At 38.7% G+C, this 25,937-nt stretch overlaps 1 protein-coding gene across 2 annotated transcripts; it reads right to left on the bottom strand.

The window, feature by feature from the left end:
* Positions 1-21,953: 21,953 nt before the first annotated feature.
* Positions 21,954-25,557, bottom strand: LOC140865161 (F-box protein At4g00755-like). Of its 2 annotated transcripts, none has more exons than XM_073269698.1 (6): positions 25,370-25,557; positions 24,920-25,115; positions 23,439-23,846; positions 23,176-23,354; positions 22,770-22,888; positions 21,954-22,559 (listed from the first exon to the last, which is right to left on the bottom strand). In XM_073269698.1, the coding sequence occupies exons 2-6, from the start codon at positions 25,074-25,076 to the stop codon at positions 22,280-22,282; spliced, it is 1,143 nt and encodes a 380-aa protein (XP_073125799.1). In that variant the 5' UTR covers positions 25,077-25,115; positions 25,370-25,557; the 3' UTR covers positions 21,954-22,279. The 2 variants fall into 2 exon arrangements, with proteins under 2 accessions (XP_073125799.1, XP_073125800.1); XM_073269699.1 differs by lacking the exon at positions 25,370-25,557 and adding an exon at positions 25,261-25,365.
* Positions 25,558-25,937: the final 380 nt, after the last annotated feature.

Here is a 25,937-nt window from a genome sequence, read left to right on the forward strand (position 1 = left end):
AGGATGAACTGATAATCGACTCCTGTGAGCTTGAGAAAGAATATTATTCCTGAGCTCCGCATCATTAGGTACAACCACTCGATTAGATAAGCACAATAAACCATCTGCCTGAAAATGGAATCCAGATGTATTAACTCCATTGGCTAGACGTGCCAAACGCTGAGTCTTAAAATCAGATATCTGAGCATCTCTGATCCGAGAATACAATGCTGGCTCAGATAGAATAGTATACAATCGAATCCCATTTCTCCCTTTCTTGTGCTTGAGCGTAAAACTCAATGAACATCATTCTTGAATCATATGAGATACTTCACTAGTCTGAAATGCAGAAAGTCTCACCTGTCGACTCAAGGCATCAGCAGTAAGATTAACAGAACCTGGATGATATTTGATTTCACAATCATAATCCTTCAGAAGATCCATCCAGCGTCTCTGTCGCATATTCAACTCCGCCTGAGTGAATAAATATTTCAGACTCTTGTGATCCGGGAATATCTCAAATTTCTCGCCATAAAGATAATGCCTCCAAATCTTGAGCGCAAATACAATGGCGGCTAACTCGAGATCATGCACTGGATAATTATTCTCATGTGTCTTCAACTGTCGAGAAGCATAGGCAATAACATGTCCATGCTGTGTCAGAACACATCCTAACCCCTGACCAGAGGCATCAGTATAAACAACATAACCTCCTGATCCAGAAGGTAGAGCTAGCACAGGTGCAGTAGTAAGACGTCCACGCAGCTCGTGAAATGACTCCTCACAATCCGAGGACCATATGAAGGCAACATCTTTCCGTGTAAGCTGTGTCAAAGGCCTTGCCAACTGTGCAAAATTCTCGATGAACCGACGGTAATATCCAGCTAGACCCAAGAAACTACGAATCTCAGCAACCGTCGTCGGACGAGACCAGTTCAGCACTGCCACTATCTTACTAGGATCAACAGATATCCCTTCATTAGAAATCACATGACCGAGAAACACTACTCGATCAAGCCAAAATTCACACTTGCTCAATTTCGCATACAACTGCTTATCTCGTAACGTCTGTAAAACAATCTTTAGATGTTGTGCATGCTCATCCTTGTCATGAGAATAGACAAGAATATCATAAATGAAAACGATGACAAATCTATCCAGATACTCTCGAAATATCTGATTCATAAAATTCATAAAGACTGCCGGTGCATTCGTCAAACCGAATGGCATTACCAGAAATTCATAATGCCCGTATCTGGTCCTGAAAGCAGTCGTAGATATATCTGAGTCTCGTACCCGCATCTGATGGTATCCAGATCTCAGATCTATCTTAGAATAAACAGAAGTACCCTGTAATTGATCGAACAAATCATCAATCCGTGGCAAAGGATACTTATTCTTGATGGTGACACGATTCAATTGCCTGTAATCAATGCACAATCGCATCGATCCATCTTTCTTCTTGACGAAAAAAACAGGTGCTCCCCACGGAGAAACACTCGGACGAATATATCCCTTATCAAGAAGATCCTGTAACTGTTGTTTCAATTCCCTCATCTCTGAAGGTGCCAGACGATAAGGTGCTCGGGATATAGGCGTAGTTTCTGGTACTAAATCAATACCAAATTCAACCTCTCGCACCGGAGGAAAACCAGGAATCTCATCAGGGAATACATCAGGAAACTCGCTGACAACTGGTAACTGATCAATACCTGTACTACTCGTGGACATATCAACTGCATAGGTGAGGTAGCCCTCCCCACCTGACTCCAAGACATGACATGCCCTCAGAGCCGAAACAAGTGGCATCAGAGGTCGCGCACCCTCACCATAAAAATACCAGCTATCACCCTCATCCGGATGAAACTGTACCAGACGCTGATAACAATCCACAGTAGCGTGATACAAAGTCAGCATATCTATTCCCAAGATACAGTCAAAATCTGCCATCGCTAATATCATCAAATTAGCTATTAACACATTACCCTCAAACTCCAGAAGGCAACCCATCACTAGACGCTTAGTTACTATCTCTTGCTCCAACGGAGTAGATACAACTAAATCCATATCTAATGATACATAAGGTAATCTATGTCTCTTAACAAAGCGACTAGAAATAAAGGAATGCGATGCTCCAGTATCAATTAATACAAGTACAGGAATACCACATAACAGAAAGGTACCTACCAACATGCGATCGCTTCCCTCTGTAGCCTGCTCCTGAGACAGAGCAAGCACCTGCCCTTGAGTCTGGGGACGATATCCAGAAGAACTCTGTGGTGCTGGCTGCTGATGTGGAACAATAGAAGCCTGAGATCCAACCTGTGATCCCGATCCACTAGTAGAACCCATGCGCTGAGGACAATCTCTCCGCAGATGTCCCTGCTGACCGCAAATATAACAAGCACCAGTAGCTCTCCGACATGAAGCTGCAGGATGCTTCCCTCCACAATGGCTACAAAATTCCTCCTTCTTCTTCTTCTTCCCAAAACAGAACATACCTCATGAACCACGAGATCCAAATAAAGTAGTAGGAGTAGAAGAAGACGTAGGTCCAGATTGCACAACAGATTGAGCTCGAGGCTCAAAAGATCCACTAGGCTGTCCTGGCATCATCAACTGTGCCCGCCTGTTGCTAGTCTCCACAAGACGGCAACGGTTCACCAAAGTCTCAAAAGATACTGGGTCATCACAGACGACAACCTGTGAGTAGATATCTTGGTTCAAACCTTGTAGAAAGATATCATACTTTGATGCATCACTCTCATTGATATGAGGACTGAAAGGTAGCAGATCAAGAAATCGTTGCTGATATTGATCAATAGTCATTGATCCTTGCCTCAGAGTAAGCAACTCCATCGATCGTGCTTGGCGAACAGCCGAAGGAAAATACAGTTTCTGAAACTCCCGACAGAAATCCCCCCAAGTCACCTGTCCTCTCTCAGTACGTGCCTGAGCAGCTTTGGCATCCCACCAAAAACGTGCTCGATCCTCTAAAACAAATTCTAGAACTTCCAATTTCTGATCCTCAGTACAATCGAAAGCACGAAAAGTACTCTCGAGTTTAGACATCCAACTCCTTGCCTGTTCAGGATTCTCGCCTCCCACCAAAGGTTTCGGTCCTACTTGCATGAATTTATTGATAGAGTAGCGACGTCTACCCTCATGATGATGATGTTGATCATCATGATGGCGGTGATGACGATGATGATGACCACCTCCCTGGCCAACACTACCGTGACTCTCGTCAGCCATATCCTGAAAATATTTGCACATTAAAATCCCAAATGCGCAAGAATTACTCAAAACTAAACTAAATCCCAAGTACTAATCCCAAAATCTAAGCATGCTCTGATACCAAAAATGTAGTGACCCTGCATGGAATCACCTACTAACTTGCAACTAATAGCATGCATTAAACTTAATACATCAAAATAACTTAACAGAGTAAAATATGCGGAAACAAAACCATAATTTACATATCAGCTTAGTAACATAATCCAGGCTTAAATCTGTAGTGATACAACCAAATCGAAATCTTAAACAGTAAACATTATACAGCTATAAAGAATCCTGCTGTATAGTAAAATCCTCAAGGCTCCTGCTCCCTAGTCCTGCCTTGAACTACCAGCTCCGTCCATCCTGCGACCTGCCCCATGGAATAGGGTGTCCAAGATAACAACTAGGACGTGAGCGCTAACGTCCAGTACATAGACATGAGTAAACATATGTATATAATGCATGCAACATGATGACTGGTACAGGGTCATCTGAAAAGTCATGCTCAGAACCGGCGCCACATGAGTGCTGCCACCGCACGGATCAACCTCTGGGTTCAACCACACTCGTCTAGTACACCAGAGTAGACAGACATAAATGCCCCCGCCGTCGCGGTACTCTCAGTGACAGACTATCGAGTATAGAGCTGAGCGGCTCTATAGTCAGGTATAACAAGGTATAGGCTCAACGTGTATATGCACATGACATATGAATATAGAAAGCGGTAAATCATATATCATGCCATATAATAATGCCAAATAAATGCAACATATAAACATGTATACTCGCTGGCAATTTCAGTCAATGTGTACGTACCTCTAGGCTAGTTCAAGTATAGTAAGATCCTAGGTTCCAAGCCTATATTCAAAAGTTCACCGTATCACTACATAAATTCTATAAGCCTTAACTAAGCTAATAAGTACTCCCAAAACTTAAATAGATTCCCGAACCATACCTTCGTTCGTAGTTAGCCCTTTGAAGTCGCTAGTCCCGGATGACTATAACCACACCTTGGTTATTCCAGAACCTCTATTATAACCGATAGGGCCCTCAAGTGTATATCTCACACTATATAACTGAAGAAAGAAACTCGGGAATTCGTATTTAGAAATTAATCTGTGAAGCCCTATTTATAGGCAAAATTCCCGGCCAGGATCGGAACTTCCGATTTCGGGATCGGATCTTCCGATCCAGCTCATTGCGTGCATGCAGGACACGCCAGGATCGGAACTTCCGATCCGACGATCGGAGCTTCCGATCTCACCCCCGATCAACACTTGTCAAAACTCCCGGCTGAGTTATCGGGCAAAGCTGGCAGCCGGAGATCGGAACTTCCGCTGAGATTCCGAAGTGGCTGGGATCGGAGCTTCCGATCTGGGTTCGGAGCTTCCGATCCAGCCCAAAGTCAAAAGCCCATATTCTCTTCCGAAGTCCAATAATACTCCGAAATTACTAACCCTTAATCATGTTTAACATATTATTATTTTAAAATAAAACCTGGGTTACTACATAGAGTTTATGGCAAAAGAAAAAATTTGAAGAATTCAATAAAAAATTCTACGAGATGGCCAACCAAGAAAATTGGGTAAGGGATAATCCCCTAACCCGATTTGAAAACTCTGTTCACAAACAGATAAAGAAACAACTCTTGAAGTTATTAAATCATGAACATGATTTACTAGAACACATTGAAGAAGTAGAAAAGAGTAATCATACTCTACCTACTGAGGCCTTAGAAAAATTAAGGCTAAATAGTCTTAATCGGATTACTGGGATACAACACAACTTATTGAAAATGGCGGGGCCATTTAGTAATCCCTTTAAATAAAATGACAACCAGTCCTTTCTCCATATGCATTCCAATTGGGATGTTGTATGAACAATGTAAGGCTGAATACTTTGCAGCATATATTGATTCAGGAGCAGGAATTTGTACAGCAAAAAGAGGAGTTTTTTCTATAAATTCTGAAGAAGATTTGCCAAAAATTGCTGGACGAGATTTCTCAAAAAGAATTTTAATTCTTTGCAAAGGAATAAAACAATCAAAAATCCTTATGGGAGGCGCAGGTCAGACTCCTTGGTACAAGGTAAAGACACCGCCAATATATTTCCATGATACAGGAGCTGATATCTTGTTAGGAAATAACTTATTACAAATGTTTAAAAAGTATACACAAGATAACGAGTTAATATGACTTATGTTCACCACCATTTGTGATCATAAGATTATCGTTCAAAGACTCAAGGTTGCCTTTTTTATCGACAAATATCGATAATGTTTCGCAACCAGCGTGGTGATAAAAAACAACTTTTTGACCCAAAAATGAAAGATTCCAGGAGATTTGGAGAAACCATGTTAAAAATAACAAAAAAACAAGAACTTCAAATAAAAGATATGGATCTTCTCAAGGTAACTCTAATCCACAGAGATATAGAGTTGGAGAACAAGGTATCCCTTGAAGATGTCAAAAATAAGCTTAAAGAAAGTTATAACGAGCACTCTCTGGCATGGTGGGATAAAAATCAACTCAAAGCCAGCCTTACTCTAAAAGAAAAAAAAAAGTATGAATTCGTTAGATATAAGCATATCCCGATGAACATAACAGATCAAAGGGACATGAGAATAATTATCAAGGAACATTTGGACCTTGGTTTAATTAAAGAAGGAGTTTCACCATATAGCAGCCCAGGTTTCCTGGTAAGAAATCATGGTGAAATAAAAAGAGGAAAACCCAGGCTAGTTATTAACTACCAAGGTAGTAATAAAATCCTGGAGTTTGATGGGTACTTTATACCCAGTAGAGAACATTTAATAAGTTGCGTACGAAATGCTAAAGTGTTCTCAAAGTTTGATTGTAAGTCTGGTTTGTAGTGACCCTGAATGGTATCACCTACTAACTGGCAACTAATAGCATGCATTAAACTTAATACAGCAAAATAACTTAACAGAGTAAAACGTGTGGTAACATAACCATAAATTACATATCAGCTTAGTATAAAAGTGTCAAGTTTATTCATCAGTAGTGATACAATCATATCGAAATACTTAAAAGTAAACATTATACATCTATATCGAATCCTGCTGCATAATTAACTCCTCAAGGCCTGCTCCTTAATCCTACCTTGAACCACCAGCTCCGTCCATCCTGCGACCTGCCCCATGGAATAGGGTGTCCAAGATAACAACTAGGACGTGAGCGCTAACGCCCAGTACATAAACATGAGTACACGTATAAATATGATGCATGCAACATGATGACTGGTAAAGGGTCATCCGAAAAGTCATGCTCAGTACCGGCGCCACATGAGTGCTGCCACCGCACGGATCAACCTCTGGGTGCAACCACACTCGTCAAGTACACCAGAGTAGTCAGACATAAATGTCCCCTCCATCGCGGTACTCTCAGTGACAGACTATCGAATATAGAGCTGAGCGGCTCTATAATCAGGTATATCAAGATATAGGCTCAATGTGTATATGCACATGACATATAGAAAACGGTAAATCATATATCATGCCATATAATAATGCCAAATAAATGCAACATATAAACATGTATACTCGCTGGCAATCTCAGTCAATGTGTACGTACCTCTAGGCTAGTTCAAGTATAGTAGGATCCTAGGTTTCAAGCCTATATTCAAAAGTTCACCGTATCACTACACAAATTATATAAGCCTTAACTAAGCTAATAAGTACTCCCAAAACTTAAATAAATTCCCGGACCATACCTTCGTCCGTAGATAGCCCTTTGGAGTCGCTAGTCCCGGATGACTATAATCACTCCTTGGTTATTCCAGAACCTCTATTATAACTGATAGGGCCCTCAAGTGTATATCTCACACTATATAACTGAAGAAGGAACCTCGGGAATTCGTATTTTAAAATGAAATCGAATGAGCCCTATTTATAGGAAAAGTTTCGGACGAGTTCGAGCCCTCCGAACCTGAGTTCGGATCGTCCGATCCAACTCACTGTCTGCATGCGAGACACGTCGAGTTCGGATCGTCCGATCTCTACTTCGGGTCGTCCGAAGTGCTCTAAGTCCGACACTTGTCAAAATTCATTGCTGAGTAATCCTGCCTACTTGGCACAAACAAGTTCGGGCCGTCCGAACTTGAGTTTGGATCGTCCAAACCAGCCTTAACTCCGAAGTCAACAAGCTCACCTTTGGAGCCCCCGGTGGTCAAGTTCGGGCCGTCCGAAGTCCTCTTTGGATCGTCCGAACTGGCTCAGACAATAAAATTTTATTTCTTGCTTCTGAAGTCTGATTAAATCACGGGATTGGTCAATTACTAACCCTTAATCATGTTTAACATATTATTATATTAAAATGAGTTCTGGGTTACTACATTCTCCCCACCTTTAGATATTTTGTCCGCGAAATAACATCTAAAGACAAATCAAGATAACAATATAAAATATCAAACCACGTTTTATTACAACTGTAATTACAACTATATGGTAATAAAAAATACAAAGCAAACAACTCAGGATATTCTGCTTGCATACGACTCTCAGTTTCCAAAGTTGCTTCTTCAACGCCTCGGCGCTGCCACTGTACCATCACAAGTGGTATAGTCTTGTTCCGAAGAACTTTCTCCTTTCCGTCTAAGATACGGATTGGTAGTTCAACAAAAGACAGATCTGGCTCTAGCTGAATATCAGTAGACTGAATCACATGAGATTCATCAGCTATATACTGTCGAAGTAACGACACATGAAAAACATTATGTATACTGGAAAGATTTGGCGGTAAAGCCAAACGATATGCAACATCTCCGATCTTCTCCAGTATCTGGAAAGGTCCAATAAAACAAGGAGACAACTTGCCTTTCATGCTGAATCTCATCACCTTTCTGAAAGGTGATACTCGTAGAAACACATATTCACCAGGCTCAAACTGAAGTGGTCTGCGACGAATATTAGCATAACTTTCTTGTCTATCTTGAGCAACTTTGATCCTATGCTTGATCAAATCTACCTTGTCTATAATCTGCTGCACCAATTCAGGACCCTCGACTTGTCATTCCCCGACTTCATCCCAGAATAACGGAGTACGACACCGTCGACCATACAATGCCTCGAAAGGTGCCATATCAATACTACGATGATAACTGTTATTGTAGGCAAATTCGATCAAAGGTAACTGATCCTGCCAAGATAATCCAAAGTCCATGACAGAAGAACGTAGCATATCCTCCAATGTACGAATCGTCTGCTCTGACTGTCCGTCAGTCTTCGGATGATATGCAGTGCTCAAACTCAGAGTGGTACCCAACGCCTCCTGAAAACTACCGCAAAAACGTGAGGTAAATCGCGGGTCTCTATCACTGACTATGCTCACTGGAATCCCATGCAATCGCACTATCTCCTGGATGTATAAACGTGTCATGCGATCATAAGAATACTCCCGGTTATAAGGAATAAAGTGTGCTGATTTTGTCAAACGGTCAACAACGACCCAGATAGCATCACACTGACGTGAAGTCATAGGTAAGTGGGTAACAAAATCCATAGTTACGTGCTCCCACTTCCATTCGGGAATCTCAAGATTCTGCAGTAATCCACCTGGTCGTCGGTGTTCAGCCTTGACCTGTTGACAAACCAAACATCTCGAAACAAATTGATACACACTCATCTTCATCCCTTTCCACCAGAATCTAGTTCGCAAGTCTTTATACATTTTCATGCTTCCAGGATGAACTGATAATCGACTCCTGTGAGCTTGAGAAAGAATATCGTTCCTGAGCTCCGCAAAATTAGGTACAACCACTCGATTAGATAAGCACAATAAACCATCTGTCTGAAAACGAAATTCAGATGTATTAACTCTATTGGCTAAACGTGCGAAACGCTGAGTCTTAACATCAGATATCTGAGCATCTCTGATCCGAGAATACAATGCTGGCTCAGACAAAATAGTATACAATCGAATCACATTTCTCCCTTTCTTGTGCTTGAGCGTAAAACTTAATGAACAGCACTTTTGAATCATATGAGATATTTCACTAGTCTGAAGTGCAGAAAGTCTCACCTGCCGACTCAAGGCATCAGCAGTAAGATTAGCAGAACCTGGATGATATTTGATTTTACAATCATAATCCTTCAAAAGATCCATCCAGTGTCTCTGTCGCATATTCAACTCCGCCTGAGTGAATAAATACTTCAAACTCTTATGATCCATGAATATCTCAAAGTTCTCGCCATAAAGATAATGCCTCCAGATCTTTAGTGCAAATACAATGGCGGCTAACTTGAGATCATGTACTGGATAATTACTCTTATGCGTCTTCAACTGTCGAGAAACATAGGCAATAAAATGTCCATGCTGTGTCAGAACACATCCTAACCCCTGACCAGAGGCATCAGTATAGACAACATAACCTCCTGATCCAGAAGGTAGAGCTAGCACAGGTGCAGTAGTAAGACGTCCACGCAGCTCGTGAAATGACTCCTCACAATCCGAGGACCATATGAAGGCAACATCTTTCCGTGTAAGCTATGTCAAAGGTCTGGCCAACTGTGCAAAATTCTCGATGAACCGACGGTAATATCCAGCTAGACCCAAGAAACTACGAATCTCAGCAACCGTCGTCGGACGAGACCAGTTCAGCACTGCCTCTATCTTACTAGGATCAAAAGATATCCCTTCATTAGAAATCACATGACCGAGAAACACTACCCGATCAAGCTAGAATTCACACTTGCTCAATTTCGCATACAGCTGCTTATCTCGTAACGTCTGTAAAACAATCCTCAAATGTTGTGCATGCTCATCCTTGTCATGATAATAGACAAGAATATCATCAATGAAGACGATGACAAATCTATCCAGATATTCTCGAAATACTTGATTCATCAGATTCATAAAGACTGCCGATGCATTCGTCAAACCAAATGGCATAACCAGAAATTCATAATGCCCGTATCTGGTCCTAAAAGAAGTCGTAGAAATATCTGAGTCTCGTACCCGCATCTGGTGGTATCCAGATCTCAGATCTATCTTGGAGTAAACAGAAGTACCCTGTAGTTGATCGAATAGATCATCAATCCGCGGCAAAGGATACTTATTCTTGATGGTGACACGATTCAACTGCCTGTAATCAATACACAATCGCATCGATCCATCTTTCTTCTTGACGAACAAAACAGGTGCTCCCCACGAAGAAACACTCGGATGAATATATCCCTTATCAAGCAGATCCTGTAACTGCTGTTTCAATTCTCTCATCTTTGATGGTGCTAGACGATAAGGCGCTCGGGATATAGGCGTAGTTCCTGGTACTAAATCAATACCAAATTCAACCTCTCGCATCGGAGGAAAACCAGGAATCTCATCAGGGAATACATCAGGAAAATCACTGACTATCGGTAGCTGATCAATACCCGTACTACTCATGGACATATCAACTGCATAGATGAGGTAGCCCTTCCCACCTGACTCCAAGACATGACATGCCTTCAGAGCCGAAACAAGTGGCATCGGAGGTCTCGCACCCTCACCATAAAAATACCAGCTATCACCCTTAGCAGGATAAAACTGTACCAGACGCTGATAACAATCCACAGTAGCGTGATACAAAGTCAGCATTTCTATTCCCAAAATACAGTCAAAATCTGTCATCGCTAATATCATCAAATTAGCCAATAACGTATTACCCTCAAACTCTAGAAGGCAACCCATCACTAGACGCTTAGTTACTATCTCCTGCTCCAGCGGAGTAGATACAACTAAATCCATATCTAATGATACATAAGGTAATCTATGTCTCTTAACAAAACGACTAGAAATAAAGGAATGCGATGCTCCAGTATCAATTAAGACAAGTGCAGGAATACCACATAACAAAAAGGTACCTGCCAACATGCGATCGCTTCCCTCAGTAGCCTGTTCTTGAGACAGAGCAAATACCTGCCCTTGAGACTGTGGACGGTAACCAAAAGAACTCTGTGGTGCTGGCTGCTGTCATGGAAAAGTAGAAGCCTAAGATCCAACCTGTGATCCCGATCCACTAGCAGAACCCATGCGCTGAGGACAATCTCTCCGCAGATGTCCCTGCTGGCCGCAAATATAACAAGCACCAGTAGCTCTCTGACATGAAGCTGCAGGATGCTTCCCTCCACAGTGACTACAAAACTCCTCCTCCTTCTTCTTCTTCCCAAAACGGAACATACCTCGTGAACCGCGAGAACCAGACGAAATAGTAGGAGTAGAAGAAGACGTAGATCTAGATTGCACAACAGTTTGAGCTCTAGGCTCAAATGATCCACTAAGGTATGCTGGCATCAACAACTGTGCACGCCTGTTGCTGGTCTCCACAAGACGGCAACGGTTCACCAAAGTCTCATAAGATACTGGGTCATCACAGACAACAACCTGTGAGTAGATATCTTGGTTCAGGCCTTGTAGAAAGAGATCATACCTCGATGCATCACTCTCATTAATATGAGGACTGAAAGGTAGCAGATCAAGAAATCGTTGCTGATATTGATCAATAGTCATTGATCCTTGCCTCAGAATAAGCAACTCCATCGATCGTGCTTGGCGAACAGCTGGAGGAAAATACAGTTTCTGGAACTGCTGACAGAAATCTCCCCAAGTCACCTGTCCTCTCTCAGTACGTGCCTGAGCAGCTTTGGCATCCCACCAAAAACGTGCTCGATCCTCTAGAACAAATTCTAGAACTTCCAATTTCTGATCCTCGGTACAATCGAAAGCACGAAAAGTACTCTCGAGTTTAGACATCCAACTTCTTGCTTGTTCAGGATTCTCGCCTCCCACCAAAGGTTTCGGTCCTAATTGCATGAATTTATTGATAGAGTAGTGACGTCTACCCTCATGATGACGATGTTGATCATCATGATGGCGGTGATGACGATGATGATGACCACCTCCCTGGCCAACACTACCATGACTCTCGTCAGCCATATCCTGAAAAGAATTGCACATTAAAATCCCAAATGCGCAAGAATTACTCAAAACTAATTCTAAATCCCAAATACTAATCCCAAAATCTAAGCATGCTCTGATACCAAAAATGTAGTGACCCTGAATGGTATCACCTACTAACTGGAAACTAATAGCATGCATTAAACTTAATACAACAAAATAACTTAACAGAGTAAAACGTGCGGAAACATAACCATAAATTACATATCAGCTTAGTATAAAAGTGTCAAGCTTATTCATCAGTAGTGATACAACCATATCGAAATACTTAAAAGTAAACATTATACAGCTATATCGAATCATGTTGTATAATTAACTCCTCAAGGCCTGCTCCCTAATCCTGCCTTGAACCACCAGCTCCGTCCATACTGCGACCTGCCCCATGGAATAGGGTGTCCAAGATAACAACTAGGACGTGAGCTCTAACTCCCAGTACATAAACATGAGTACATGTATAAATATGATGCATGCAACATGATGACTGGTAAAGGGTCATCCGAAAAGTCATGCTCAGTACCGGCGCCACATGAGTGCTTCCACCGCACGGATCAACCTCTGGGTGCAACCACACTCGTCAAGTACACCAGAGTAGTCAGACATAAATGTCCCCGCCGTCGCGGTACTCTCAGTGACAGACTATCGAATATAGAGCTGAGCGGCTCTATAATCAGGTATATCAAGGTATAGGCTCAACGTGTATATGCACATGACATATAGAAAGCGGTAAATCATATATCATGCCATATAATAATGCCAAATAAATGCAACATATAAACATGTATACTCGCTGGCAATCTCAGTCAATGTGTACGTACCTCTAGGCTAGTTCAAGTATAGTAGGATCCTAGGTTCCAAGCCTATATTCAAAAGTTCACCGTATCACTACACAAATTCTATAAGCCTTAACTAAGCTAATAAGTACTCCCAAAACTTAAATAAATTCCCGGACCATACCTTCGTCCGTAGATAGCCCTTTGGAGTCGCTAGTCCCGGATGACTATAATCACTCCTTGGTTATTCCAGAACCTCTACTATAACCGATAGGGCCCTCAAGTGTATATCTCACACTATATAACTGAAGAAGGAACCTCAGGAATTCGTATTTCAAAATGAAATCGAATGAGCCCTATTTATAGGAAATGTTTCGGACGAGTTCGGGCCCTCCGAACCTGAGTTCGGATCATCCGATCCAACTCACTGTCTGCATGCGAGACACGTCGAGTTCGGATCGTCCGATCTATACTTCGGGTCGTCTGAAGTGCTCTAAGTCCGAAACCTGTCAAAATTCATTGCTGAGTAATCCTGCCTACTTGGCACAAACAAGTTCGGGTCGTCCGAACTTGAGTTCGGATCATCCGAACCAGCCTTAACTCCGAAGTCAACAAGCTCACCTTTGGAGCCCCGGTGGTCAAGTTCGGGCCGTCCGAAGTCCTCTTCGGATCGTCTGAACTGGCTCAGACAATGAAATTTCATTTCTTGCTTCTGAAGTCTGATTAATTCACGGGATTGGTCAATTACTAACCCTTAATCATGTTTAACATATTATTATCTTAAAATGAGTTCTGGGTTACTACATGGTTTCTACCAGATTCGAATGGAAGAAGGCAGTAAAAAATTCACAGCCTTTTCTACTCCACAAGGACACTATATTTGGAAAGATATGCCTATGGGATTGGCTAATGCACCCCAGATATTTCAAAGAAAGGTGGATAATCTGTTCAAAGATTATTTTAACTTTATGTTTGTTTATATTGATGATATTCTTATAGCATCAAAAAACATAGATGAACATGTTAAACATTTAGATATTTTCTCTAAAATTTGTAAACAAGAAGGACTGGTTTTATCTGAAAAGAAAGCAGTCATAGCAACAAGGAAAATTGAATTCCTTGGCATATAGATTGATGAATCTGGAATTATTCTACAGCCCCATATTGTGGAAAATGTACAGAATTTTCAAGATAAACTCAAAGACGTAAAACAACTCCAAAGTTTTCTCGGAGTGGTTAATTTTGCAGGGATGTTCATAAACAACCTTGCAATGTACAGGAAGGTATTCAGTCCTTTGTTAAAAAAGGACGCAAGGTTTATATGGACCGATGACCATACTAAAAGGGTAAACTAACTGAAGGAGATATGTAAGAAACTCCCAAAAATGGCTATACCAATTGATGAGGATGATTTGTTATTATTTACAGATGCCATCGACGATTGGTGGGCAACATTCCTTACTAAGCTCACTCCAAATGGGGAAGTACCATGAAGATACTGTAGCGGCCTTTTTATAGAATCTGAGGGAATCAAATGACATATCAACGAAAAGAAATTTTACGCTGTTAAAAAAGCTTTTGAAAAATGGTATTTATTTTTACTTGCTAAAAAATTTACCTTAAAAGTTGATAATACTCAGGTAAAAGTTTTCTTAAGGAATAAGATTGAATCTAAACCAGAGAAAGCTAGATTAATAAGATAGAAAGCTTTATGTCAGAATTATATTTTTGATATTGTTATTATTAAATCTTATGAAAATATTCTTGCAGATTTTTTAACAAGGGATGTAAGGTAGTGACGTGGATTCCATCATGAAAATGCAGAGGCATTTCAGGAAACACCTTGGGTTTCTTCAAACCGAGTTCAACCAGTTAGTCATTAATGCTGAAATGGCTGGCAGGTTACCACAAGCTGATCGAATCAAAGTATCTAATCGTATTACAGGATTTTGCAAGCTCAAACTCAACTATGGGCTGTTATTCAAGGGCCAATTGTGAGGGCTATAGAGAAGCCATTGGTTTCTCATAAACAAAAAACGATAAAACCATTGGTTTTACAAGAAGAAATACAGCCACTGGTTGTAGAACAAGATGTTGGGAATTCTAATACCCAAAACACAAGTGCTAATCTACCATAAGCTTTTGATGAATTAGATGACGCAACAATTGATGAGAAGAACTCATCAAGTCAACCCTCCGCCTCTGGGGTAAAAGAGGAAGATATCAATCTTAGGTCCAACACTGACAAGGAAAAATCTAAGATTGATACTAATCCATCTATTATTTCTCCATTCCAGGTTTATCAACAGAGGTGGGAGAAACTGAATACAAGGAGTGAAATCAACCCGAACACTAGCAGGGTTGATGTTGCAGGAATATATCCAAGGGGTTGGCTAAAAAACAATGTCAAACCTGAAGATGTAAAACTCTGGTATAAATTTGGTGCTTTGACCTCAGTTTATACAATGTCACAAAGCTTTCAGGAGATATCACAGTTACCAAAATGGATCCAGGAAGCAGTCCAAGAAACATGGGAAAATAATTATCATTTGTCCAGATGAGATGTGCTTGAGTTATACTTTTCAGTGCAGCTCCTGAACCAACAGTGAAAGGATCACACGAACCCTTTCATTTCATCAAGCTGAGGAGGCCTGGTATAAATAGCCAAAAATTTATCAAGGATCCTAAAACTGAAGAAATACTCTTGGTGTCCACTTTCGGAGAAAATGAGATCTCAACCAGAAGGGCATGAGGTATTTGGGTCTGTCTTACTGAGATGGACAAAGTCAAGTTTCCATTCAAATTTTATCAGAATTCTGTAAATGGATCGTTTCTGTTAAAATACAATGACAGAAAAAACTACAGCCTTTGCGGAAGAACTCTTCGAAAAGAAGAGAAATCTTTTGTGGAACAACAAGCTGTCGGGGAATAAAGAAACTCGCCGAAAATTTTGTAACATGGCTCATATTGGACGATGGTCAGAGAATATATGCCCAGAATTCCCAAATCAAAAGGAGCCAGAATTTGAAAAAACCTTTAAACCCCGAACGGATCGGAAGAATTTTTCCGAGACAAGCAAAGGTGAACAAAGACCACTGAAGATGCGTTTTCACAGGGGCCTACTTCAAAATTAAAAGATGCCCCGAAAAAAATAAAGCAGACATGTGAGGAGAATAAAGCCAAAAGAAAGTGGCAGGCATGTGATTCCTCCACTAGTAAAAGATGTCATCAATAATGGCATAAAAATACAAGACAACTGCCTCCTCCACTAGTAAAAAATGCCATCAATAATGGCATAAAGAAATGCAAGACAGCTGTGAGATTCCCTGAAGTTTCTCGGTGAAACGAGTGGAACTACAGCTATAAATACAAGCATTTTTGAGGAAGCTGAAGACATCGATCATTCCCTTCAGTTTTCTTACAAATAAATTGTTGTAATATTTTTCTCTCTATTGTATTAAGTTTTCTTTTATGTATTTCAAGAACAAGGCTACTATGAGTAGCTAAATAAATTGTCTTCTCCTCTTCAAAGGAGTTGATTTATGTAATAATATTATGGCTGAATAAATTTCCTAAATCTCTCGTTCTTTCATGCTCATATTTTATAATTAAATTTATATATCATACGTCTTAGGGTAGAAAATGAATTAAGGCTGTGCTGGGTGTCGTTGAAGGAGCTTGTGCAGAAACATCTTTTGCGACTGCGTGGTTGGAGTGTGAGGAGCACTTCGTAAAACTCGACAGGTATGACCCAACGACATTATGGTCAAAGAGGTATTTAAATTTAATTCATCTTACAGAAGCATGTTGGACCCTAATCCAGAGTATATCGGCTTGAAACCTTGCGTAACTGATAGTCTTGCATGGCCTGGACTGGTTTGATAGGTATAACAAAGCCACGTACAAAGGATTAGTTTTAATTAATTATTAATTCAAAAATGGGAACCACTAGAGAGTGAAAACAAAGAAAGGGGTGGGTAGTGAGTTAAGGTAAAGAGAAGTTTGGTAGTGGGGAGTTAATAATTTGCCCATTAATTTATGGAGTATTAATTTTATGTAAATTAGTCATATGTAAAATAAGTATACTCCTATATCTACAATGGTCAAAGTTCGGTATAAAGGGTAGTGTACCGTACATGTTATCAAACTCATGTACTTCTTTAGTTCTTTCCTTTCGAAATGTATTCGCTACACTCTTCCCTACTAGCCGAATCATTCACTATGTATCAAACTCGAGCACGACAGTTGAAAAATCCACACAAATGACACTTTGCGAATGAGCTCACGTAGTATGGTTTTTGTAGGTACATGCATCATATGGTTTCATGTGCTCTTTCATACTTAACTCACATCCCATCATGATCATAGTAACACCCAGTGTCCGTATCCAACTGTCTGATGCTCTAACATTCCAATTTGTGGTTTAGCCCATTTTATGGACCCTTGGTTATCACAACGTAAGATTTGTATGCATACACATACACCACTTGCAATAAGTTATTTCACCCTTCAAGAAATATAAAAAAATTAGGGAAATCAAGGCATTCGAGGTTGTTCCGCATACTTTGAGGCTATACCGATGGTAATACCCCCAAATTAAATTTAGGGTCACTTTGCACTTAGGCCCCGTTTGTTGTAACGTCCCAATTTATCTATCGGAGCGTTACTCAAACATACATACTTGAAGATAAAAATTTGAAAAAAAATAAACTTTGTGGAAGCATCATCTCCTTTATTAAATAAGCGTATGAAAAGTTCACAATAATATAATAAACATTTAAAAGGTTTTTCCAAACATGGTCATCTACTTAAAATTCAAAATTTGTTTTCCCATCAAAACATAAAATTGTTTTTATGAAACTCATTCATAAGTCTCGCAGTCAAGCATTGCCCGTTGGACCGACCCTCGGCTCCTCTTCATGCTCGCCCACATAGTTATCAATGAATGCATCAACATCATTGTTACTTGCACCATTTAAGTATAGTGAGTCTAAAGACTCAGCAAGAAATGCATAAAAACTTTTCATAAAAACTTGAAATTTAAAGTTTATAACATAACATAACACATAGTAAAACTTAGCATCTTAAGTGATGAAATACATGCATCTGTGGCAACCATCGTGTGAGCACGTATTTTGGGAAGGCACTTTCGGAGCTCATCCCAAAACTCCAAAACCCTGAATTGAGCACATGTTTTGGGAAGGCACTCCCGGAGCTCAACCCGGAAGTCCAAAACCATGTATCATTGAGCACGTATTTTTGGGAAGGCACTTTCGGAGCTCATCCCGAAAATCCAAAACCATGTATCTTCCATCTCGTTCTGCCACCACAAATTCACATATATCATCAAATCATTTACATGCAACATAACATTCATCTTGTCATATCATAACGTTTCATATCATCGTAAAATCATGCTCGTAAAACTTCTCGTGATCTTAACATGCTTACAAACTACAAACCATTTCTTGAAGATTTAATTTTTCAAGAGAAAGTCACATAACATGCATTACATAGCTTGACCGATCCACGTGAGGTATTCCGTCCATCCCGGATTTTCCACAAACATTCTTAAAAATAATTAAAATACATTAAAATATCAAAATCATGATTTTTAGGACCCAAAAACACGTAAATAGGGGTGGGAAGTGCGAACTGACGGCGCGGCCGCGCAGCCCGCACGCAGATCTGCGCAAAGCCGCGCGGCCGTGCTGCAGGTACGCAGATTTATGCTGCTCATGTGCGGTCGTGCTGTTCCTTCAGCGCGGGCGTGCTGTCGCGACCTTTTCTCCGAAAATTCACTTTTTCTGCACATTCCTGAAACCCACAATGTTTGGAACACTTTTCTATCAAAATACCTTTCAACATCATAAAAAATTTTAAAATAACACGCACCAATTGTAACGACCCACGTCCTTCCACCGCATCCCTCCCCAGCCTATAGCATGGGCTCGGACCGCATGGTTCGACGGGCATCGCACTCATGACCTCTCCACTCCTGGAAGTGGGTTTTTGCCCTCCCCAGGAATCGAACCTTGTACCTCATGAATTTCCCAAGGAATATGCATAGATTATCAATCAAAACACCTAGGGTTTTACCTTGAAAATTCATATATTCTTGAATGGGTTTCAAAATTAGTAAAAACTTGCCTGAATTGATTGATTGAAATTAACCTGAGCGATGGGACGATCTAGCCTTGAGAATGAAGAACCCTAACCTTGGATCGCAGTGTTTGAGCGAGAGAGAACTTGAGAGAAAAATAGAGCGTTCAAATGAGAGAAAAGAGAATTTTGAACGCTTAAATCGTTTTGTGACTAATGGGCTCCTAACACGGCCCATTAGTTACAATTAAAAGTCCTTTGAAAATTTTACTCTCTCTCAATTAATAAAATACACTGCATCCATTAACTTTAATTAAAATAATTTTCATAACTCGCTCAAAGGCTAGCCTCATCCCTACGAGCCAACTTAATTACCAACCTGAAAACTTTAAAAAAATCACGTCACATAAAATTCCAGGCATTAAAATCTAACACATACTTAAACATAACAATTAAATTTTCTAAATAGCAGACATTAAATCACATAATTTAATTAATATAACGTGATTAAGCTAGTGAACTTTTTGGACCTTACATTTGATATCAAAAGCCATAACAGAAAATCAATTTTTTTTATAAAAAAAAAGTATTTTTTTTAGTTTATAAGGTGTTTGGATGGTCATTTAAATGCTTTAAAAAACATTTTTTAAGTCAAATTTAGAACTTTTTCAAAAGCCCAAAATTAGAGCTTAAAAAAGCATTTTTTTTATAAAATCCAAATGGCCTCTTAGTCTCAATTGCAAATCTTAAGCCCAATAATTAGCCCACAGCTTCAAGCCCATCAAGAAACCTATAAATTAGGGTGAAATAGGTTCGGGACCCGTCTCGTATTTCTCTTACCCAATTTTCGTCCCGAAAAGAATCGAGAAATATTTTTTCTCCTGATCCATACCCGACACATTTCGGGATCCCGTCGGTAGAGAGAGAAAATCCCGAATTTTTTTTCATTTTCAAGATTTTGTTAAAAAACCAAAAAAAATGTGATTATTTTATATAAAAAAATTTCTAAATAAAAAATAAATATTCAACTTAAAACATAATATTAAAATATTTCGCTTAATGTTTCAAGGTTAGTCAAAAGAAGAACATCATAATATGCATCGAATAATTATGAATAAAATGTTCGGATATATATTATTAGGTAAATTTTGTTAAATATATTGTCAAATTACATATCTTATTCTAGTATTTGTTCTAATTACATAATTATAAATATGAATTAATTAAATTATTAATTAAATTTAAAAAAAAATACACAAAAAATTAATGTCATTTGGTTATTTTATTATTCGATCATTTCACCAATAAATAATTGTGTGAATTAAATCCACAATTAATTGTTATATGGGTGAAAACACAATAATATTTAGCTCAATCTATCAATAAATTATTAATAAAATATATTATAATATTATGTCGGGACATGTCGAGAATCTCGTCGAATAAAGTTTTATTCCCGATCCCTCTGGAAAAAATCCCGAAAATTCGGGTCTGAAAAATATCGGATAAGGATTTTTTCGGGACGAAAATGAGATAACATTCGAAAAATGTCAGGATTTCGGGAATTTATACCTCCCCTACTATAAATAGGTAATGTTCCCTCTTTTGGAAGATGAGTTCTCATTTAAGCGTTTTAAGCTTCCTACATTTGCTTTTTTTTTTTTTCGTAGAGTTGATTTGAGCGTCGAAGGGACAAATCTCAAGGCCTCTGACAGTCTCTTCATCCCACCCGACCACAGTGGAAAGGGTTCAGTGACGGAGATGACAATTCACTGCTTCACTTTTAAGGTTCGTAGAAGCGACGCCTACTGACCAAGATCATAGTCTGATCACACTTGTCTGAATTTCCTTCATTCAAGTAACTGCTTCATTCGGCTACATCAATGCCAAATCAATTCTTCCTCGAGAAACAATGGGACATAAACAAAAATGCTCTTTAAAATGCCACAAAGTAAAATTCTCAAACAAAGATATTCTATTCACCAAATCCTCGCCAAGAACTTGAAACAACACATACGCGAACAAGATCAGAAGGGTCCTCCAAAGTCTAAACAATGCACAAGAATGTTAAGAAATCAGTTAATCATATAAAAATTCACTGCACAGCAAAAATCTCTTCTTCAACATGCCTTACAATCGTGCATTTATAACAATTCATTTCTATTTCTAGGGAAAAAAAACAATTGTCAAAATAGGATGTGTTAAAAAAATGAAAGATCTATTCTCTTTTTTTCAAAAAAATCATCTTGGAGATTGTGTAACGCTTACTCTGAATTCAGAAACTCCTAATTTTATTTTAATCTTTAAAAAAACCTTCAAATTTTTTTTTAAAGTACATATACAAATAATAATGACATTTATATCAAAATATTTTAAAATATAAAATATTACATTCATGTCATACATACTCAAATAATAATATATGACATTTATATCAAAATACTTTTAAAATATAAAATATTATGTTCATATGTCATGCATACATATAATCCATATATTATATACGCGCAACACATATAACTCAACAACTAGTAAATATTAATTAAAACTTAAAGGACAGATTTGTAAATAAGACTAAATTTTTAACTCTACCGCTCTCATGCAAAATAATAAACAATAATTTGCTGTTTATTGTCATACAAAAAACCTTTCTAAAAGTTATAATTCATAATAGCTCTCCAAATAAGTATTAACATTTTATTTTAACATACCGATACTAAACGCAAATAAGTTGTATATAAAATTATATGTGTGTGTGTGTGTGTGTGTGTGTGTGTGTGGAATTTATTAATTTTTCACCCGAGAAATATATGGGATTTATAGTATATATTATACCGAGAGGATTATCCCAGATAAACACGACTTCACATGAAACAGAAGACTGATAAGTACATTGAGATTTGAGCATTTATATATGTATACAGTATACTATATTTCCAAAGGCCAAGTTAGGTTAGGCATAAAGCTTAGTGTGTGTATTGAACCAGGTTATCAAACTCATATACTTCTTCAGTTCTTCCCTTCCAATACGGACTCGATACGCTACTTCCCTACGAGCCGAATCGTTCACTATGTATCAAACTTGAGTACGACACTTAAAAGAGCAGTAACCCAAGAACCCAAACACTCTTCGAACAATCTAACTAATCCAGATACTCGAAAAAAGCGGTTGAAGTTACTCGGTAGAAGACATTGCTAATCAAGATACTCATAATCAGAATCATCGTCGTCCGCAATCAAAGGTCCAGCTGCACGAAACGTGTTGAGTATCATTTGCTCCCAAGTCCTCAAGCTTGTACTGAACTTGTGAAACCTAGAAGGGCTGCTGCTCGACTGCAGCTCCAAAGATTTTGGAGGTAGCAAAAGGTTGACAGATCCTGGATAGTATTTCAATGTGCATTCTCGGTGTTCGTTGAGCATCTCAATATCAAATGCTGGTGAGAGTGGTATACCAACAACTTGCACGTTAGCGATGCTGTAACAAGGATTTGCTTGTAAGAACGGTCATTTGCATAACCTCTTTTATTAAAGAGAGAGAGAGAGAGAGATTATATAAGAACATAGACTGTAGTTCTTAAACATCGCAGGAGAACGAACATGCGGATCCAGAAGGGGCCTGAGGTGATCACTCCCCCTTGGACAAAAAATGCTGAAATTCAATGTCTAGAACATAAAAATAACTCACCATATATAATATTGCCCATCCATTTCTTGTGTCTGAACTCTGCCTAATAGTTCCACTTTCAGAATTCCACCGACGGCAAAAACAGGTTCAGGGAGCTTAAATGTTTGCAATTGATTCTCCTATTCCATCGATAAAATGAGATGATTCATCATTAGGCATCCCTCACGAAGATGAAAGCAAATGCAGTGAGTGTAAACAAGACACGAGTATATTTTTTATAGCCAAGATCTGAGCTTTCATGCCACACCAGACTGATCCTTATCAGCTCATAGTTACAAGAAGTCATGTTATCGTGAAAAAGACTACGCAAATTATTTCGCAGTTAAGAGTGATTCTAAAAAAAAACAAGAATCTATCCACATAAATCTCAAAAGTAGACACAAACACACCACGTCATAAAACTGACCTGGGCCATTGGAAATTCAGGGGAAGAATGTGTCCATACAAACTTGTCATCAGAAAACTCATGAACATCAAGAAAGTGATCTCGATCATCATTGTCGAATTCCAATGGAACCTTAGGATGGCCCACATGAAATCTCACGGCCCTCGATGAATATATGGGGAAGTCTAACTGAAAATATGCTGTTTTGAAAACAATTTCTCGAGTTAGATTTAAACAAACACCAAGTGTATGAAACTAATCACCATAGCAAGGTTTATGTTGACCTTGGAATGGATGGACTTGAACTTCGGTGATCAAACACAAGTTAGCAGCCAACTCATATATCAAGGTCTCAGATACGGTAGGATCAGTTTGACCCTTGCTTGACCAATATGAAGCCCTTTGATTGACCCTGTCACTTGGCTCCAAAGTATTCTTGATGCTTTCTTCAGGGTAATTATCTGTGCTGGATGCACAAATAGCATCTAATATGCAATTTTTTCTAGTCAACGAGGTAAGACATCGACTCAAGGATGCATATGCTCTATGTTCCCTCCCACGACAAGCCCATTCAGCAGAATCATCTCTCTTAGTAGGTTCAAACATGTTTCTAATTTCAACAATGTGATCGAAGTTTGAGGTCTCAGGGAACATTCTTTGGCAAATCTCCTTACAAAGCCCATTTGAGATTACTGCATAGTAGTTCCAATTCAATATAAGTTAATAAGAATGCAAGAAAACATCAATTCTCCTTGACTAAAATCATTAAAATTGGAAAGATACAATTCTTCTAACCCAACTAATTGCATCATGCAAAACGAGATTGTAATATGATGAGTGTTTAATATATTACACGACTAGACAATTGATAAATTTTGAAAGGCTACGAGTCAGAAATCCCAAAATTTATTATTTTTTGCTCTAAGTTAAAACCCTAAAGGTCAATGAACCGAGCACAGTGGGTAACTCACATCTGCTGTTTGGGATTTCGGTTGGGGACAGGCATCAATAAATAATATCACTCCATGAGTTATAGGATTGAAGCCACACAAACTTTGCGAAATAAGCTCACCTAGAATCTCTTCAAATCTGTATTTATGTTTCAAGATTTATTAGGCTAATTTGCCATACGAAAGCATCTTATGGTTTCGTATGCTCTTTCAGACTTAACTCACATCCCATCATCACAATAACCGTATTGAAAATAGTAAGTACGTCATACCCAAATTCATGAGCTAGATCCATAGTAGCTAGCTAGTTCAGACCATGCTCACTTTATAAAACTAATCATGCAAGTTGTTTTAAGGAAAAAAAAAGCATTTTGTTAGTTCTTATAGACTGCGCCAGATCTCGCATGTGGGCAGAAAAGGAGCCTCACGAGACTAAAATCTTCAACAATTTCATGCACGATTTGCTAAATCTACAAGCTTCATCCCCAAAATCCACTGAGTCATACATTTACCACCTCATCCAGTCTCGCCTTAAACTTCCAATTTGTGGTTGAGCCCATGTCTATAGACCCTTGGGTGTCACAACATAAGATTTGTATACATACACATACACCACTTACAATAAGTTATTTCAGCTTTCAAAAAATAGAAAAAAAAATTTATGGAACTCGAGGCATTCGAGGTTGTTCCGCATACGTTGAGGCTATCCCAAAACCAATTCTCCAAAGAGAAACAATGGCACATGAACAAACAAAAATACTCATTAAAATGCCACACAGTAAAATTCTCAAACAGATAGAAGACATTCTACTCACCAAATTCTCGCCAAGAACTTGAAACAGCACTCACGCGAACAAGATCAGTAGGGTCCTCCAAATACCCCAGAATCTTTACACACATATCCGGCTCAAGCCTCTGAATAAAATCCACGCCGCCATCCATATCATCTGCCTTTTTTCTTATCACCCCCATCCAAAAATTTCAAATCATCCAAAATCAATAGCAACCCATCTGGATCAAACAACCAAAAAGTAAACACTTGAACCAAAAATCACAAAAAGAAGCAAAAACGAAAGCATGATTCCACTCAAATTCAATGTATTGCACCACAAATCAAACGGGGTAGTTGGAAAAAAAAAAACTGAAGCTTTCAAACCATTGATTCTTGAAAACACAAACCAAACACGAACTGCGATTAACAATAAAGGAAAAAAGAATAAATTTTGTCGAGAAATTAGAGAAACAAAAAGAAGTGGACCCAAAACCTGATTCTGACAACCCAATAATTAATAATTATCCCCGTCTGTTTAACAAGATTTCTGAGAAGATGAGAACTGAAGCAATGGATGATGTTAAAGAATTCGAAACAATCAAATCCAAACCCGAAAATTCATTAAATTTTTCCTAGAGGATAACGACGAGAACAAAATTTTCGTCAGCATACTGACTCCACGTGTCGTTTTCAGGTTGAGCTTGATAGCTTATTCATAACTTTTATGTTTATTTCATAATCCAATTTTTTTTAAAATATTTTGATTAATCATTAATTATATCTATCTTATATTAATTAAGTTGTTGAATGAAAAATTATATTATTATATTTCTTTATTTTTAATTATAAAAAATAAAATTATAAAGTATCATCTTATCTGAAGAATCAAACTGAAAATATTATTATTCTGCATTCAATCTCTTCCTTATTATTCTTACGTGTGAATTTGTGATTTACTGGACTGTGATTACAATATAGAGAAAAGATTGTAATATTTCAAAATACCAAAGTTTGACGTAATCTTCTTAAATAAATCGTGTCTAAGTTCCAACACAAGCCTG

The sequence above is a fragment of the Henckelia pumila genome, chromosome 4 (genome assembly GCF_033568475.1).
Source record: "Henckelia pumila isolate YLH828 chromosome 4, ASM3356847v2, whole genome shotgun sequence".
Taxonomy (NCBI): domain Eukaryota; kingdom Viridiplantae; phylum Streptophyta; class Magnoliopsida; order Lamiales; family Gesneriaceae; genus Henckelia; species Henckelia pumila.

Excerpts from the sequence above, each read along its gene's own strand:
- LOC140865161 (XM_073269698.1), bottom strand. The coding sequence starts at position 25,076 with ATGGGGGTGATAAGAAAAAAGGCAGATGATATGGATGGCGGCGTGGAT. Across the intron at positions 23,355-23,438 it reads TCAAGTCCATCCATTCCAAG|CATATTTTCAGTTAGACTTC; the intron begins GTCAACATAAAC and ends TTTTCAAAACAG. Across the intron at positions 22,889-23,175 it reads CTGAATTTCCAATGGCCCAG|GAGAATCAATTGCAAACATT; the intron begins GTCAGTTTTATG and ends TCGATGGAATAG.